Source organism: Rattus norvegicus, chromosome 19 (assembly GCF_036323735.1).
Source record: "Rattus norvegicus strain BN/NHsdMcwi chromosome 19, GRCr8, whole genome shotgun sequence".
NCBI lineage: Eukaryota > Metazoa > Chordata > Mammalia > Rodentia > Muridae > Rattus > Rattus norvegicus.
In genome coordinates, this window is record NC_086037.1 from 9,561,158 (window position 1) to 9,573,914 (window position 12,757).

The following is a 12,757-nucleotide window of genomic DNA, read 5'->3' on the forward strand; positions in this document are numbered from 1 at the left end:
GTTTTAATATTGAGCACTCCCACTTTACATGGTTTAAGTCTCTGCATAGCTCTGTGACATAGGTGCTGGGTTGATGCTACAAAATTTGAAGCACAGAGACGTTGGGTCATTGGCTCAAATCAGCATCACTTGTAAGCTACGGAACTGGGACTTGAACCCGGATAGTTAGGTATATAAAGAGGGAACATGGTCTCATCTAGAAAACAGTGGTGGGGGTAATTAGAAGTCAGAACAACCTGGGTTGGGAGAGGAGATCCTTGTTGATAAAGAAATGGACAGGAGGGGGCTGGAGAGATGGCTCAGAGGTTAAGAGCACTGACAGCTCTTCCAGAGGTCCTGAGTTCAACTCCCAGCAACCACATGGTGGCTCACAACCATCTGTATTGGGATCCAATGCCCTCTTCTGGTGTGAAAAAAAAAATATGGACAGGAGAACAAGATAGTCAGGGACCCCAGGAAATCAAAGACTGTTCAAAGCTTGTATGTTCACCAACCCTTAGTCTCTCCTTCGAGGCCGAACTCCTCACTCCCCAGTTCTCCCTCCTCTCAAACAAATAAACAAAAATGCATATTTACAGTCTTAAATTATGTCCCACAAACGACTGGTTCAATACAAAGGGAAAAAAAACCAATAATTTTATGGGGAAACTACCCAGCGGACTCTAGTTTAACCAAGTAGCCTAAAAGATGACTCAGTGGGCTACCAGGGGAATTGGACGGGGAACTGAGAGGATAGGGTAGATCTAGTAGTAGACTGGTTCTGCATGGAAGTTCTCTGCCTCTTGGGGTTGAAGGCGGGGAAATCTGTGGATAGCAGGGTGGAGTCTAGAGGGGGAAAGAGGAGTGAGGAAGGGAGACAGTTTGAGGTGAGGATTCTTGGGTTTAAAGCAAATCAGCTCAGGGCCAGTATAGGAGGTCTTGGTGGTTGACACGAGGTGACTGGACTGAGGGGCGATGCTAAAAGCGGCGCTAGTCGAGGGCAAGGGCTCCTAAGGGGTGACCTGCGGGTGGGCAGGCAGACTACCACTCTGCTTGGCGGGTGGCGAGATCGCTGAGGGGGCGGGCGCCGGCCACAGTCCCCCGGCACTGTAGGGGGCGCTGTGGGCAGGGGCGGGCTGGGGCTGGGCGGTGGCCGCTCCTGGCGAGCTCGGCCCCTTTTCCGGGTTTCCTCCGCCTCCTCCTCCTCCCTCTTCGCCGCCGCCGCCGCCGCTGCCCCTCTCCCGGCCGGTGGCTGCCGCTGCCGCTGCCGCTGCCGCCACCACCGCCTCTGGGGGCCGCGAGCCGAGCGGAGGCCGCCGCGGAGCACGAACCCCGCCGTCCCGCCGGCTGCCGAAGGCCCCGGGCCGGCTTGGCCGGCGCCTCCCGCGCCCCCGGCCCGAGCGTCCGTCCGTCCGCCCGCCCCCGCGGGCCCGGCCTGGCGCGGACGCCCGCCGCCGCCGCGCTCCTCCTCCTGCTCGGGCGGTCCGCGGCCCGCCGCTTCCCGCGCCTGCCGCCCCGCGCTCCGCGCCGCGCCGCCGCCGCCCTCGGCGCCCCGCGGCGCCCCCCGGTCCCGCCCGCCATGCCCGGCCCGGCCGCGGGCAGTCGGGCCCGGGTCTACGCCGAGGTGAACAGCCTGAGGAGCCGCGAGTACTGGGACTACGAAGCCCACGTCCCGAGCTGGGGGTAAAGCCGCCGCCGGCCGCCCCCCGCGCGAACCGCACCTTGCCGGCCGCTCGGCCTCGGGGCTGGCAGGGAGGCCCGACCCCGGCCGCACGTGTCCCCGGCCTCTCCTGTCCGCCCGGCCTCGGTCCCCGGTCCCCGGCTCAGCAGCCGGTGGGGAGAAGCGTAGGGTCAGGGTGGGGGCGGCCCTTCCTCCTCACACTTTGGGCTTCCTATGGGATGGGAAGTCCATGTCTGTCCTCTTGAGCTGTTAAAATCTCTACCTTTTTACTTTCTGAAATGAGGCTGGGAGGGAGGAACATTTTGAACATGGCCCCCCTAGAGGGTGTAAAATGGGAGGCAGGTGCTGTGGAGCCCCGGGCAGGCGGGCACCCCAGTACTACCAGGGGGATACCTTGCTCAGTCCACTTAACAGGGCTCATAAGGCCTCATAGCTGCCTTTTCTCCCTGTGCTTAGAGTCAGTGAGGTTAAGAGCTCTGCAGAATGACGGGAGCCAAGCTTCTGTGTGGCTTTCATTTAGAGAATGAGTCGAGGTGTGATGTCAGGAATACTTTGATTAGCTGGACTTGGTGGATGGATGTATAGTGGACATACGCTTGCTTAATCCCAAATCCTGGCATTTATGTACAATATCTCTTGCCTTTCACAGTAATCAAGATGATTACCAACTGGTTCGAAAACTTGGTCGGGGCAAGTATAGTGAAGTATTTGAGGCCATTAACATCACCAACAATGAGAGGGTGGTTGTAAAAATTCTCAAGGTGAGTGTACTACAGCGGCATGTAACCTTTTACCCCCACAGGGCCAAAGGACCAGCTATTCCAGAATAAGCGGCTCCAGCTCTTGTGTATCTTCTGCAGCACTCCTACCCCATTTTTCCTGTGAGCTTTTGAGAAAATGTGCAGGCTGGTCTTAACGCTGACTTTGATAGGTCAGGAACACTTAAGGTGTAAATTCTGAACTTCTCAAACAAATATGTGAGAGGGGTTGTATCTGATATGAAACAAAGAGATGTTTGCAAGAAAGAAAAGCATTTGCATGTATCATGTCCGTGTAGGGCTCCTAAAATGTACTAGTTACTCTCTGCTCCCAGTTACTCCAGAAAGAAAGTTGTCCAAACAAAACATAACTGGGGTCTTCTCAGAGATAAGTTTAAAGCCAAAAATGCAGGGCAACTCCCCCCAGTTGATAGTTTTGTTTCATTTAGAAGTAAAGTTTCAGGTGGGCTGGATATAGCAAGCCATCACTAAAAGAGATTCGGGGCAACAGAAGAGTACATTTTAGCCCCTGAAATAGTAACCGGAACAAAACTGTCTCAGTGGCAAGACTAGCCCTCTCACTTTGATAATGATAGGGCTTTTGTTATCACTCAAATGAAGACATGATCTTAATGAGCATGAAGAGTCAGCCAAGTTTCTGTACAGGTGATTGGAGATTAATTAGTGCTTTGTAGGTTGTACAAGAAAGTGATCCTTAGGACCTGAGCGGTTCTTCATGGTTGTCAGGTCATTTAATGCATATGCATGTCCCCTTAGGATCTGAGCAGTTCTTCACGTTGTCAGATCACTTAACATGTATGTGTGTCACTCGTGAAAGAAAGACCGCTGGAGAGTGGTAGTACTTCACCTGATTTTCACAGTGCCCAGTGGAGGTTCCCTGAACAAAATGGATTGAAAAGCTCATGCCTCAGGGCAGTCCTCATTTAATTGTAGTGTAGATTTTAGCATCGTGTAAATCATCTTTCAAAAAAAAAATAGCTGCTGCTAACGTTCCTTACCATCCTAGCCTAGTGACAAGGAGCAGCACTGCTGCTGAGGCCGGTGATGCTGCCACTGCTGCCCAAGGCACTGGTACGAGGAGGAAGGAATGATGTGGAAGGCAGGGAGCTTGGCCCACTAAGTATGACTTGTACATAGGAGGTGTGTAGTTACGGATGGGTGTGTTTTAAGCAGAGAAATGTTTCCTTCAGGGAAACATTGCTGGAGGAAGCCATACAATTTCATTACTTACATAAATGCATTTTGAATAGAAGTTACTTCAGATGTTTTCCCTTTAAGGAATAAGCAAAACAAGCATTGTCAGGAACATCCATGTTCCGTTGTACATTTGGAGGATTGAATTTGCCACGTCTAAAGCAATTTAAGGGAAATGTCTCAATGTCTGTGCAATAGACTAAGTGCAGCTTCCTGAGGTGTGTTTTGAAGGGAACAGTGCTCAGGTGTTTATGAGTCCCAGTGTTTAGAGAAGCATAGTTATTACTAGTTTTTGATTGTTCTCGTAAAGATTCAGAGGTTGGTTGCTTGATAGTTTTTCCTCTGCTCTGAAGAGTCTCTGCATATATTTTACCACATCCAGTATGGAAGCTGCTTTAAATTATTTTTACAAATAGCCTAGGTACAGAGAGACGTACCTGCCATGGTGCTGTTTGAAATGGCCCTTCGCCAAAACTCTTCTTTCCGATTTCTTCATACCTCTGAGTGTTCATTTCAGCACTGGGCTGCAGGATCTTAGCACTGAACACAGTAAGTTTCAGGGTTCAATCATGAGGTTTGGGAAACCCTTTTTATGCTGTAGATCATGAGGTGTTTGGTTCTCAGAGGGCAGTCCGAACCCTTCTACTCCTTTGTCAAAGTCCTGTGGCATTTCTGTATAGATTTTATTTATATTTGAAGGATAGAGTAAGAAACCCCTAATTAATATTGTGGTTTTGTTCTTATAATGGATTTGAAGTATTATTTTTCAAAAAGAACAGAGACTTTATCCAAAAGTTATGCTTATTACTCAAATAAGTTCAAGTTAGGACTAATGCCTACTATTGTGATGTTTTGTTAGAGGAAGTTAAGCCCTTTGCAGTGCTAGCTGCTCAGTTTGGGGCAGTCTGGGAAAGGTTTGCTTCTCTTACAAGCCTGTAGTAGTTAACCTGCAGGGGGGACGAGTGTGCACTTGGTGACTGAGACACAGGGCACAGACTTTAGTGACACTTCATAACAGTTTTTGTCATTCTGCCACAATTGGATGCATAGTGATCATGGAGGGCTTTTATTTCATTTATCTTGCATGTAAGATCTCTAAGTATTTGATTCGTCGAGGTATGTTTGAGCCTATTAGAGGGCTTTATAAATTTAAAAAGCTGCTAGTGAAAGTTTTGTGATTTTTTTTTTTTTTAATAAGGTAATACTCTTACTTCTTTAATGTGTCTGTGAAAAAGTGAATTATGTGTGGAGGTCTGAGGTTAAATCTTAAAAACTTTCTAATGAATAGAGAAGTCATGCCTTTTATTCTTTTGGGGGGTGTCCAAAAAAATTGTGTTAATGAGAAAAGGAAATGATTTTTTTAAAGAATTTATTGATGCAACAAGGTAGAAGGCTACTTTAGTGTCAAAAGCAGTTGATTCTTTTGTTCCTCTCTAGTACTTAGAAAGGTGTGCCCAAAGTAAGATTAAAGCATCAGTGAGCACGGCTTGTGTGCATGGATGGCAGCTCTTCCTGGGGTCCTCAAGAGCTTTCAATTAAACTGCTGTTTCTTGAGTACTTGTCAAGAGCAATACTATTTTTTTTTTTTTTTTAAAAACAACCAAAGTGTTTTGAACCAGTGCTGCAGTGACTTAGAAATTCTCACATAAGGCTCCTGTTAGCAGCTTTATTTTACATTATAAACATATAAATGGCTGTCCATTGCGTTCCTCTCTCAAAATTCTTTTTTTTTTTTTTTTTTTTTTTTTTTTTTTTTTTTTTTGGTTCTTTTTTTCGGAGCTGGGGACCGAACCCAGGGCCTTGCGCTTCCCCAACCCTCAAAATTCTTGAGTAAGGCAATGGTAGTATTAAAATTTGTCTTAAACATGTCTAACATATTCATAGTTTTGTTTAATGTGTTGGTAAGACTAGGTGGTTGCTCACTGGTAGAGCACTAGCTAGCAAGCTTGAGGTCCTGGATCTCGTCCTTACCCTTCTTCCACCTCAAAACACGGCAAAAAAGAATAAAATTTTGTGTTCTTAAAAGGAAGATTGGCATTGATTACAGCTCTTTAATAGTGATTTAATGCTTGGCTGATGACCTTTGTTATATCCAAAGATTGTGTCTTAAGATGAAATGCTCCTTCCTCTGGGCCCTCTCTGTCTAAGGGTAGGTCTCTTACTTCATTTAAGCATGCGTACTGATATATCTCCATAAAGAGACATGTTAATAAGCTTTACTTTTTTGTGAATTCTAGTTTTAGCAAATGTTTCATAGTATATGAGAGATTATTAAAGGGTATTAATAACATACAGTGTTAGAAATTGTGTGTGAACTGGCCAGAGTTAGATGTAACGTTGACATTATAAGGACGTACGTAGAGAGCTAAGCAGAATCACAGAATATACCTTGTAGAGTGCAGACTGATTTCCTTAGGATCACAGACTCAGTGTGGCACTGTGAACAGGGATCTGTGTGTCGCAGAGGAAGTGGAGATGGTAGGTGGCTGACTTATCGGTAATTCTGAGTTGTCATGGAACAATAGAAGGGCATTCCCTGGAAGTAAGAGGGAACCGTCTCTGTTTGGAGTTACTCCTAAAGGGAATGGTTTAGAATTTGGGTTTAATGAAGACTGAATTTGAGTAAGTTCTGTCTTCGTTCCCGCAGAAGCATGCTTGCTGCTTTGTCTGCTCTCAATTTTAGGCCTTGGTGGTGGGTTTTATTGTATTTGTTTCCTACTTTTCTCTTTTTTTCCCTCTTGCTTGCTTGATTTGGGGGGTGGGGTTCATGTGTGGAGTCAGAGGATGACTTGCAGGTGGTTTCTCTCCTTCCCTACTGAGGTCCAAGGACTTGAACTCAGGTCGTTGGCAGCCAGGGCTTTACTTGCTGACATCTTGTTGATCCCTCACCAGTTTCTTTAGAGCAGTGGTTCTCAACCTCCCTAGTGCTGTGACCCTTTAATACAGTTTCTCATGCTATGATAACCTCCAGCCATAACATTTTTATTGCTACTTTATAACTGTAATTTTGCTACTGTTACGAATCATAATGTAAATATGTCTGTGTTTTCTGATGGTCTTAGGTGACACCTGTGAAAGAGTCATTTGCATCTCCTTTTTGACCTATAGTTTCTCTTAAGTCTCACAACAATTACTTGCCAGATTTTGGGGTGTATAGTTTAATCCCTTTAATACATTAGAGATAATATGAGTGTGAATCGTGTGTGAAGAGTATATAGTGATAGGAAGTGCCCATCCTTGTGTGTGGCTCAAGGCCTCATGAAGCATTTACAGCCTGGCTTATGGGAGTGCCATCTACCGATTCACAGTCTAAGCAGACTGTTAACCAGGTGAGAAGCAGAGCAGGACGTGAGCTCCACGCTGTTGGTTTCTATCCTCCGGCTCTTTTCCTCTCCCCTGTAAAACGGGATTCTATGATATAAAGGTAGAAGGGTGTGTGGCTCATGTTGTCATAATCTGTAGTGTTTTTCTTCCCAGAGTATGCCCGGAGAATAAGCGCCCTGAAAGTTAGATGTCAGGTCTCATACTTAGCTCTTTGATGCTTTGGATAAACTGTAGGAAGAGAATTAATTTACCTCAGAAGATTAAATGTGCTTAATAAGCTTGGTGCTGAGAGAGCAATATGATACAGTAATAACAATGTTACAGTTGAACTAATTGAACAATTTTAAAAGCAAAGCCAATAGTCAAAAGTGTTGTAACATTAACTTGGTGAGGTTAAAAGGCCTGCTCTACGCTTTGCAACACCCACCTATTCTATACATTGAATATAGCGTAAAATTTAACCACCGTAACCATTTTTAAGTGTTCAGTTTGTGGGATTAAATGAGTTCATAATGTTAGGACCATTGCAACCATCTATCTGCATAGCTCTTTTTTTTTTTCTTTTTCTTTTTCTTTTTTTCGGAGCTGGGGACTGAACCCAGGGCCTTGCGCTTGCTAGGCAAGCGCTCTACCACTGAGCTAAATCCCCAACCCTGCATAGCTCTTTTTATCGTATAAAACTGAAACTATACCCATTAAATGATGCTTCCCCAGTCCTCTGTCTTCCCAGCTCCTAGCAACCACCATTTGTTGTTTGGCTACTCAGGTATCTCATAAATGAAATCATAGATCTGCTTGTGACTGGCGTATTTGACTTAGCATGCTGCCTATATGCATATGATTCGGTTTCGGGTTGGCTAGGCACGCCTATAAGCCCAGCACTTCAGAAACTGAGATAGAAGGGCAAACCTAGGCTTCAGTATAAGACCCTGTTTCAAAGAAAACTAAAAAAGAAAAATTAATTTCCTTCCTTTTAGGGGATAAGTAATAGACTTTTATCTATCCATCAATGGCCAGCACTAAGCTGTTTCCACACGGTCACTGTGGTGACCTGAGCTGCTTTGAACACAGGTGTGCAAAGCCTCTTTGAGCACATGCCTTGCTGCTTTTGGGAATATATTCAGAAGTGCAATTGGTGATTTATATGGTAATTTATCTCCCTATTCATGTATAGATGGCATCTCTTAAGTGGCCTAGGCTGGCCTTGAACTTCCCCTGTACCAGTCCCACCACTGCTAGGATCACAAGTAATGTACCATCACACTGCTAATTCCCTTTTTAAAATTAGTTTCTTAATGCATGTTGTTGTTATTGGGATTTTATTCTTTGCCTTTAGCATCTTTTATTCTTTAGTTTTGAGAATAATTCCCCTCAAGGAATTGGTAGTGTGATTAGAATGATGAGACTTGAAAGATTAGAGGAAAAGTTGCTAGCTAATATTTTTATGTGGGTCAAATGTAGTGGTTTTCAAAGATGTATGCAAATGAGGACATCCATGCCAGCCTGGTTAAGCCTGTTCCGTCCTCCATCGTTCTTCATTCCTGGCACCCATTATCGACTATAATTCTTCATCGCAATGGATGGATGAAGGCCTTTGTTCAGCAGGCATTGGTTTGATAGTAAGATCAAAGTTGGTGGCCATATTATTTCCTGTCTTGCATTTATCAATCTAGTTGAACTTGGAAATAAATTTTAAAAGGGCTTTGCCTTTGATACTTTCTTTAATGGATTGAGGTCCTGGTCACATGCCATTGGTAAGCAGAAGTTGACAAGCAGAAATGCAGTTGATGCTGTTAAAATCCACGGCACTGGCTCTGAAGGAGTAAAGCTCTGTGCCGAGTAGGAAGGTAACGGGGTTTGCCGGCTTTGTGCAGTGTGTTACCAGCTTATGTTTTGCTGCAGTTTTTTTTTTGTTTGTTTGTTTGTTTTTTTTTAGATCTGGGCCACTTTGAACAAGGGTCTTCCAGATGGCCAGCACTGCCCTGCACGTGCAGAAAACCTTTTGAACAGACACTTTGTCCATTTTTCATTTTCTGAGCATACATCTAAAACATTTTAAATGTTAAACAAGATTTTTGTCCTTAAAACTTTGTGTTTTTCTTTGCTTAAAATATTTTTTTAGGGGGTTGGGGATTTAGCTCAGTGGTAGAGCGCTTGCCTAGCAAGTGCAAGGCCCTGGGTTCGGTCCCCAGCTCCGAAAAAAAGAAAAAGAAAAAAAAAATATTTTCTCAGCACACGTGGTAGTAATAACCTCTGATCCTGGCACTCCGGGGGCTGTGGCAGCAGGGTGGAGACTCAACCTTTTTTGCTGCTTTTTCTACTTTGAGTAGAATATTCAGTTCGGAAAACAGCTAAACCAATGCCATTTGAATCTTTGAAACAGATACCATCTGAATTACCTAGAAAAATGTCTGAGAGGTCTGGTAGCATGCTTGGTGATTTCTGCCTGGGGGCAAGCGGGACTGTACTCTGTACATGAGAGTCGAAGCATCTGTATTTCTGTAAAACTTTTAAAGGTGTCAGCAGTGTCAGAGGTGTCGCTCTTGTCTTCACTGGCCCTGCTGGTAGAATTAAAGGATCTTATTCACTCTCTAGGCTGTAATGGTTTGCGTCTGGAGTCTTCTTAGGCTTGGGCCAGTGTACGGAGCAGATGGGGCTACTTGCTGCCTTGGGCTTCGGAGGGGTCTGTCCTGGGCTGGGGGTCACTTTCTTTTCTGAGTCGTCTTGGTGTCTGGCAGCATTTGAGGACCCCAGCTGCTGTGGCTCCACTGGACCATTCCCAGTCTGGTCTGGATAGGTTTGGGCATCAAGGGTGCTTGGCTGCACTGTAAGTTCTCTCAGACCTGGTGAAGACAGTTCAGCCTTGTGCGTGTGAGGAGCTGCATGAGGCTGGAGAAAAAATGGACTACTTTATTGTTAAGGCAATTGTGGTGGCAGTGGCACCAAAGCAGCTTGTGTACTGGCTGTCCCTGTGAGTGGGCGCTGTCAGAAGCAGGAGGACTTTTTTGGTTGAAGATTTTGTCCCATAAATAGACCACACACAAACAGATTTATGTAGACAAGTATATGTTTTCAGATGTGTGTACATAAATATAGTATGCTTAACGTGTTTTTTAATGACCTGTTTGAGAGTAAATCACAATCATCCCTAAGTGTTTCAGTATTTTTCCTTAAATTGTGATTTCTCATATAGTTCTACAGTATCATGTTAAAAAGTAAGAGTTACCATTAACCCAGTACTGTTTCCTAGTCTGTGGTTTTATTTACATTTGCTAGTTCTTCACTCTTTACTGTAAGAAAATCACAGCTTGGAGTTTCATTCATTTTCTTCTTTAAATCTGAACTCGTCCAGAAGTTTTATGACATCGGCATATTTGAGACTTAGAAGCTACTTGACATTTATGTTTCCTTCCCTGGATGTTTTTAATTGGGTTTTATTAGCATTTGATTTCTCCCCAACATTAAAGTCCTTGATTACAGAGACCAAGTGCGATTCCTAGAAGAGATGGGTAGAACACAGTAGCCAGATCTCTCCTGGGAACCTTGACACAGTGGAGAAAAGTGTCATGGCAGCTGACTTATAAGCACACAGCTGTGTTTGCTCCCAGGTGGATGCTGTTGCAGGTGATACTGTTCTCTCCCCAGTCTTTCTCCTCCTGATTGTGGATGTGGTGTGCAGGTGTCATGGAGAAGGCCAGAGGACAGTTCTGTCCTGGGCTATCCTTCTCCACCTTACTTCCTTAAGCCAGTATCTATCATTAAACCTAGAGCTCTCTGTTTATTCTGCTAGGCTGGCCAACCAACAAGCTACAGTCAGGCCTGGCTTTTTTCATACATACTGAGGAGTCTGAGCATAGGTCCTCATGCTTACACAGCTCTTGTCCACTGAGCCACTTCTCCAGCTAGCCCACCTTCCCTGCTCTTACTCAGAGACATGTTTCAGTTATCAACCTGTATCGTCATCTCTGAGCTTTAAAAAATTATATACATGTGTGTGTGTGTGTGTGTGTGTGTGTGTTGTATGTGTGTTGAACACACAGAGAGAACACGGGGAAGTCAGAGAGCAAATTGTGAGAGTGGGTCTTTCTGCCTTTGTGGGTTTGAGGGATTGAGTTCAAGTCATCAGGCTTGGTAGCAAGCACTCTTGACTCACTGAACCATCTTGCCACCTTCCCAGCCCAAGGCTCTTTAGGTCTTATTTTATCATTCATGAAAGTCCATGGGCCTCTCTTTACCTTGGTATTATGATAACGGTGCCTTAACAATAAAGTAGTCCATTTCCTTAGCTCAGTCTCTCTCTTGACCCACTTGAGAGAAAAGCCCAGAGAAGAGGGTGCTGCAGGGCAGTCAGGTTACCAGGCCTGAGTCTTGTTCTGTTAGCTGAGACCTGGGGGAATAACTCCTCGGCTGCTGACCCTCCTACTTAGAGGCTTCCTGGGGGTCAGTGGACTTCCTCCTCAGTCGGCAGGCGGAGGTCAGAGAGTTAGCATGTGCTGTACACTTACTGGTGTGTCCCTTACTGTCTGTCCTGAGTGAGTTATAAATGTCGTGCTTGCCTTTTCAAAACTGCTTTTCTTTATTAACTTCAGACAGGAAATGATACACATACTGTGAGTGTTTCTAAGAACTTACTTTTCCATCTTGTAGGTTGGTGCCTTAGCAGTTAGCAATCATTGCTGGATGAGATCAGCTTTCCCCTTTGCTGAGCCAACAGCTCTCTCTCTCTCTAGGAATGAGATCTATTAGGAGAGTTACTAGCTCTGAGCTGATTTGATTCTAAATCTTAAGGAAGTGGGAGTGGCAATAGGAAATGGGAGCCAACAGTTTGGAAGCAAGTTTGTAACTTAATGTCAGTGAGCTAGTTCATGCCCTAAGATACAACTACATCTAAATTGTGGGAGAGCAGGCGTCTAGCTACTTTCTTTCACTTTTTCCATTTGTTCATGGTCTGCGGCTGTTCAGAACCATGACACATTTGGCAGTAATCCAGTAAAAATGCATTTATTTTTAAAATACTACATGAATGTTAAAGTTTGCTAAATGCCCTAGATATAACTACTTAGGGAGATTGCCACATAAGCTATAAACTAAAATGTTTAACCTGAAAGATTATTATAGGAAAGCTCACTTTCTCTCTTCTAGTTAAGCATATTCTTTAACACAACACAGTACACAGCAAACAATCTATGCTGTTGCCTTAACATTGATTAAAGTTGTATTTATTATGTTAACTTCAAAAGGAGTCTCACTTCTGATTACTCTTGTGTATTTAAGCCAGTGAAGAAAAAGAAGATAAAACGAGAGGTTAAGATTCTGGAGAACCTTCGTGGTGGAACAAATATCATTAAGCTGATTGACACTGTAAAGGACCCTGTGGTAGGTGCCTGGTGGCTGGGGCATGTGCTAGTGGATTGGGGTGGGCTGTTTTTTTTTTTTTTTTGTTTTCTCGGAGCTGGGGACCGAACCCAGGGCCTTGCGCTTCCTAGGCAAGCGCTCTACCACTGAGCTAAATCCCCAACCCTGGGGTGGGCTGTTTAACACCCAGGACCTTGTATGGTGCTGCATAATGGGCTGGTGGCACTGATAATTACTACCGAGGGGGTTTAAAAACCATGCAAGAGCCACGCCCAGTGGTGATAGCCCCGGGAAGCCCTGCTTTTGTTCTGTTTTTGAAAGCTGCTCACTGCCAGTTTGCATTATCTTACGTCACTCTAGTAGCTTGATCTTGGGAGTATCTATGTTGATTCTAGTGTAGAGAACTAAGCATGTCTCAGATCGCTAGTCCTTTGAAAAAGAAGCC

At 44.8% G+C, this 12,757-nt stretch overlaps 1 protein-coding gene across 10 annotated transcripts in view; it reads left to right on the plus strand.

The window, feature by feature from the left end:
- The first annotated feature begins 1,182 nt into the window (after positions 1–1,182).
- Csnk2a2 (casein kinase 2 alpha 2) overlaps positions 1,183–12,757 on the plus strand; it is a 39,797-nt gene continuing 28,222 nt past the window's right edge. For 2 of the 10 annotated variants that reach the window (XM_039097690.2, XM_039097692.2), the window contains exons 1-3: positions 1,183–1,662; positions 2,310–2,421; positions 12,232–12,333. In XM_039097690.2, the coding sequence (XP_038953618.1) occupies positions 1,559–1,662; positions 2,310–2,421; positions 12,232–12,333 (318 nt within the window). In that variant the 5' untranslated portion in view covers positions 1,183–1,558. 10 annotated transcript variants of the gene reach the window in all.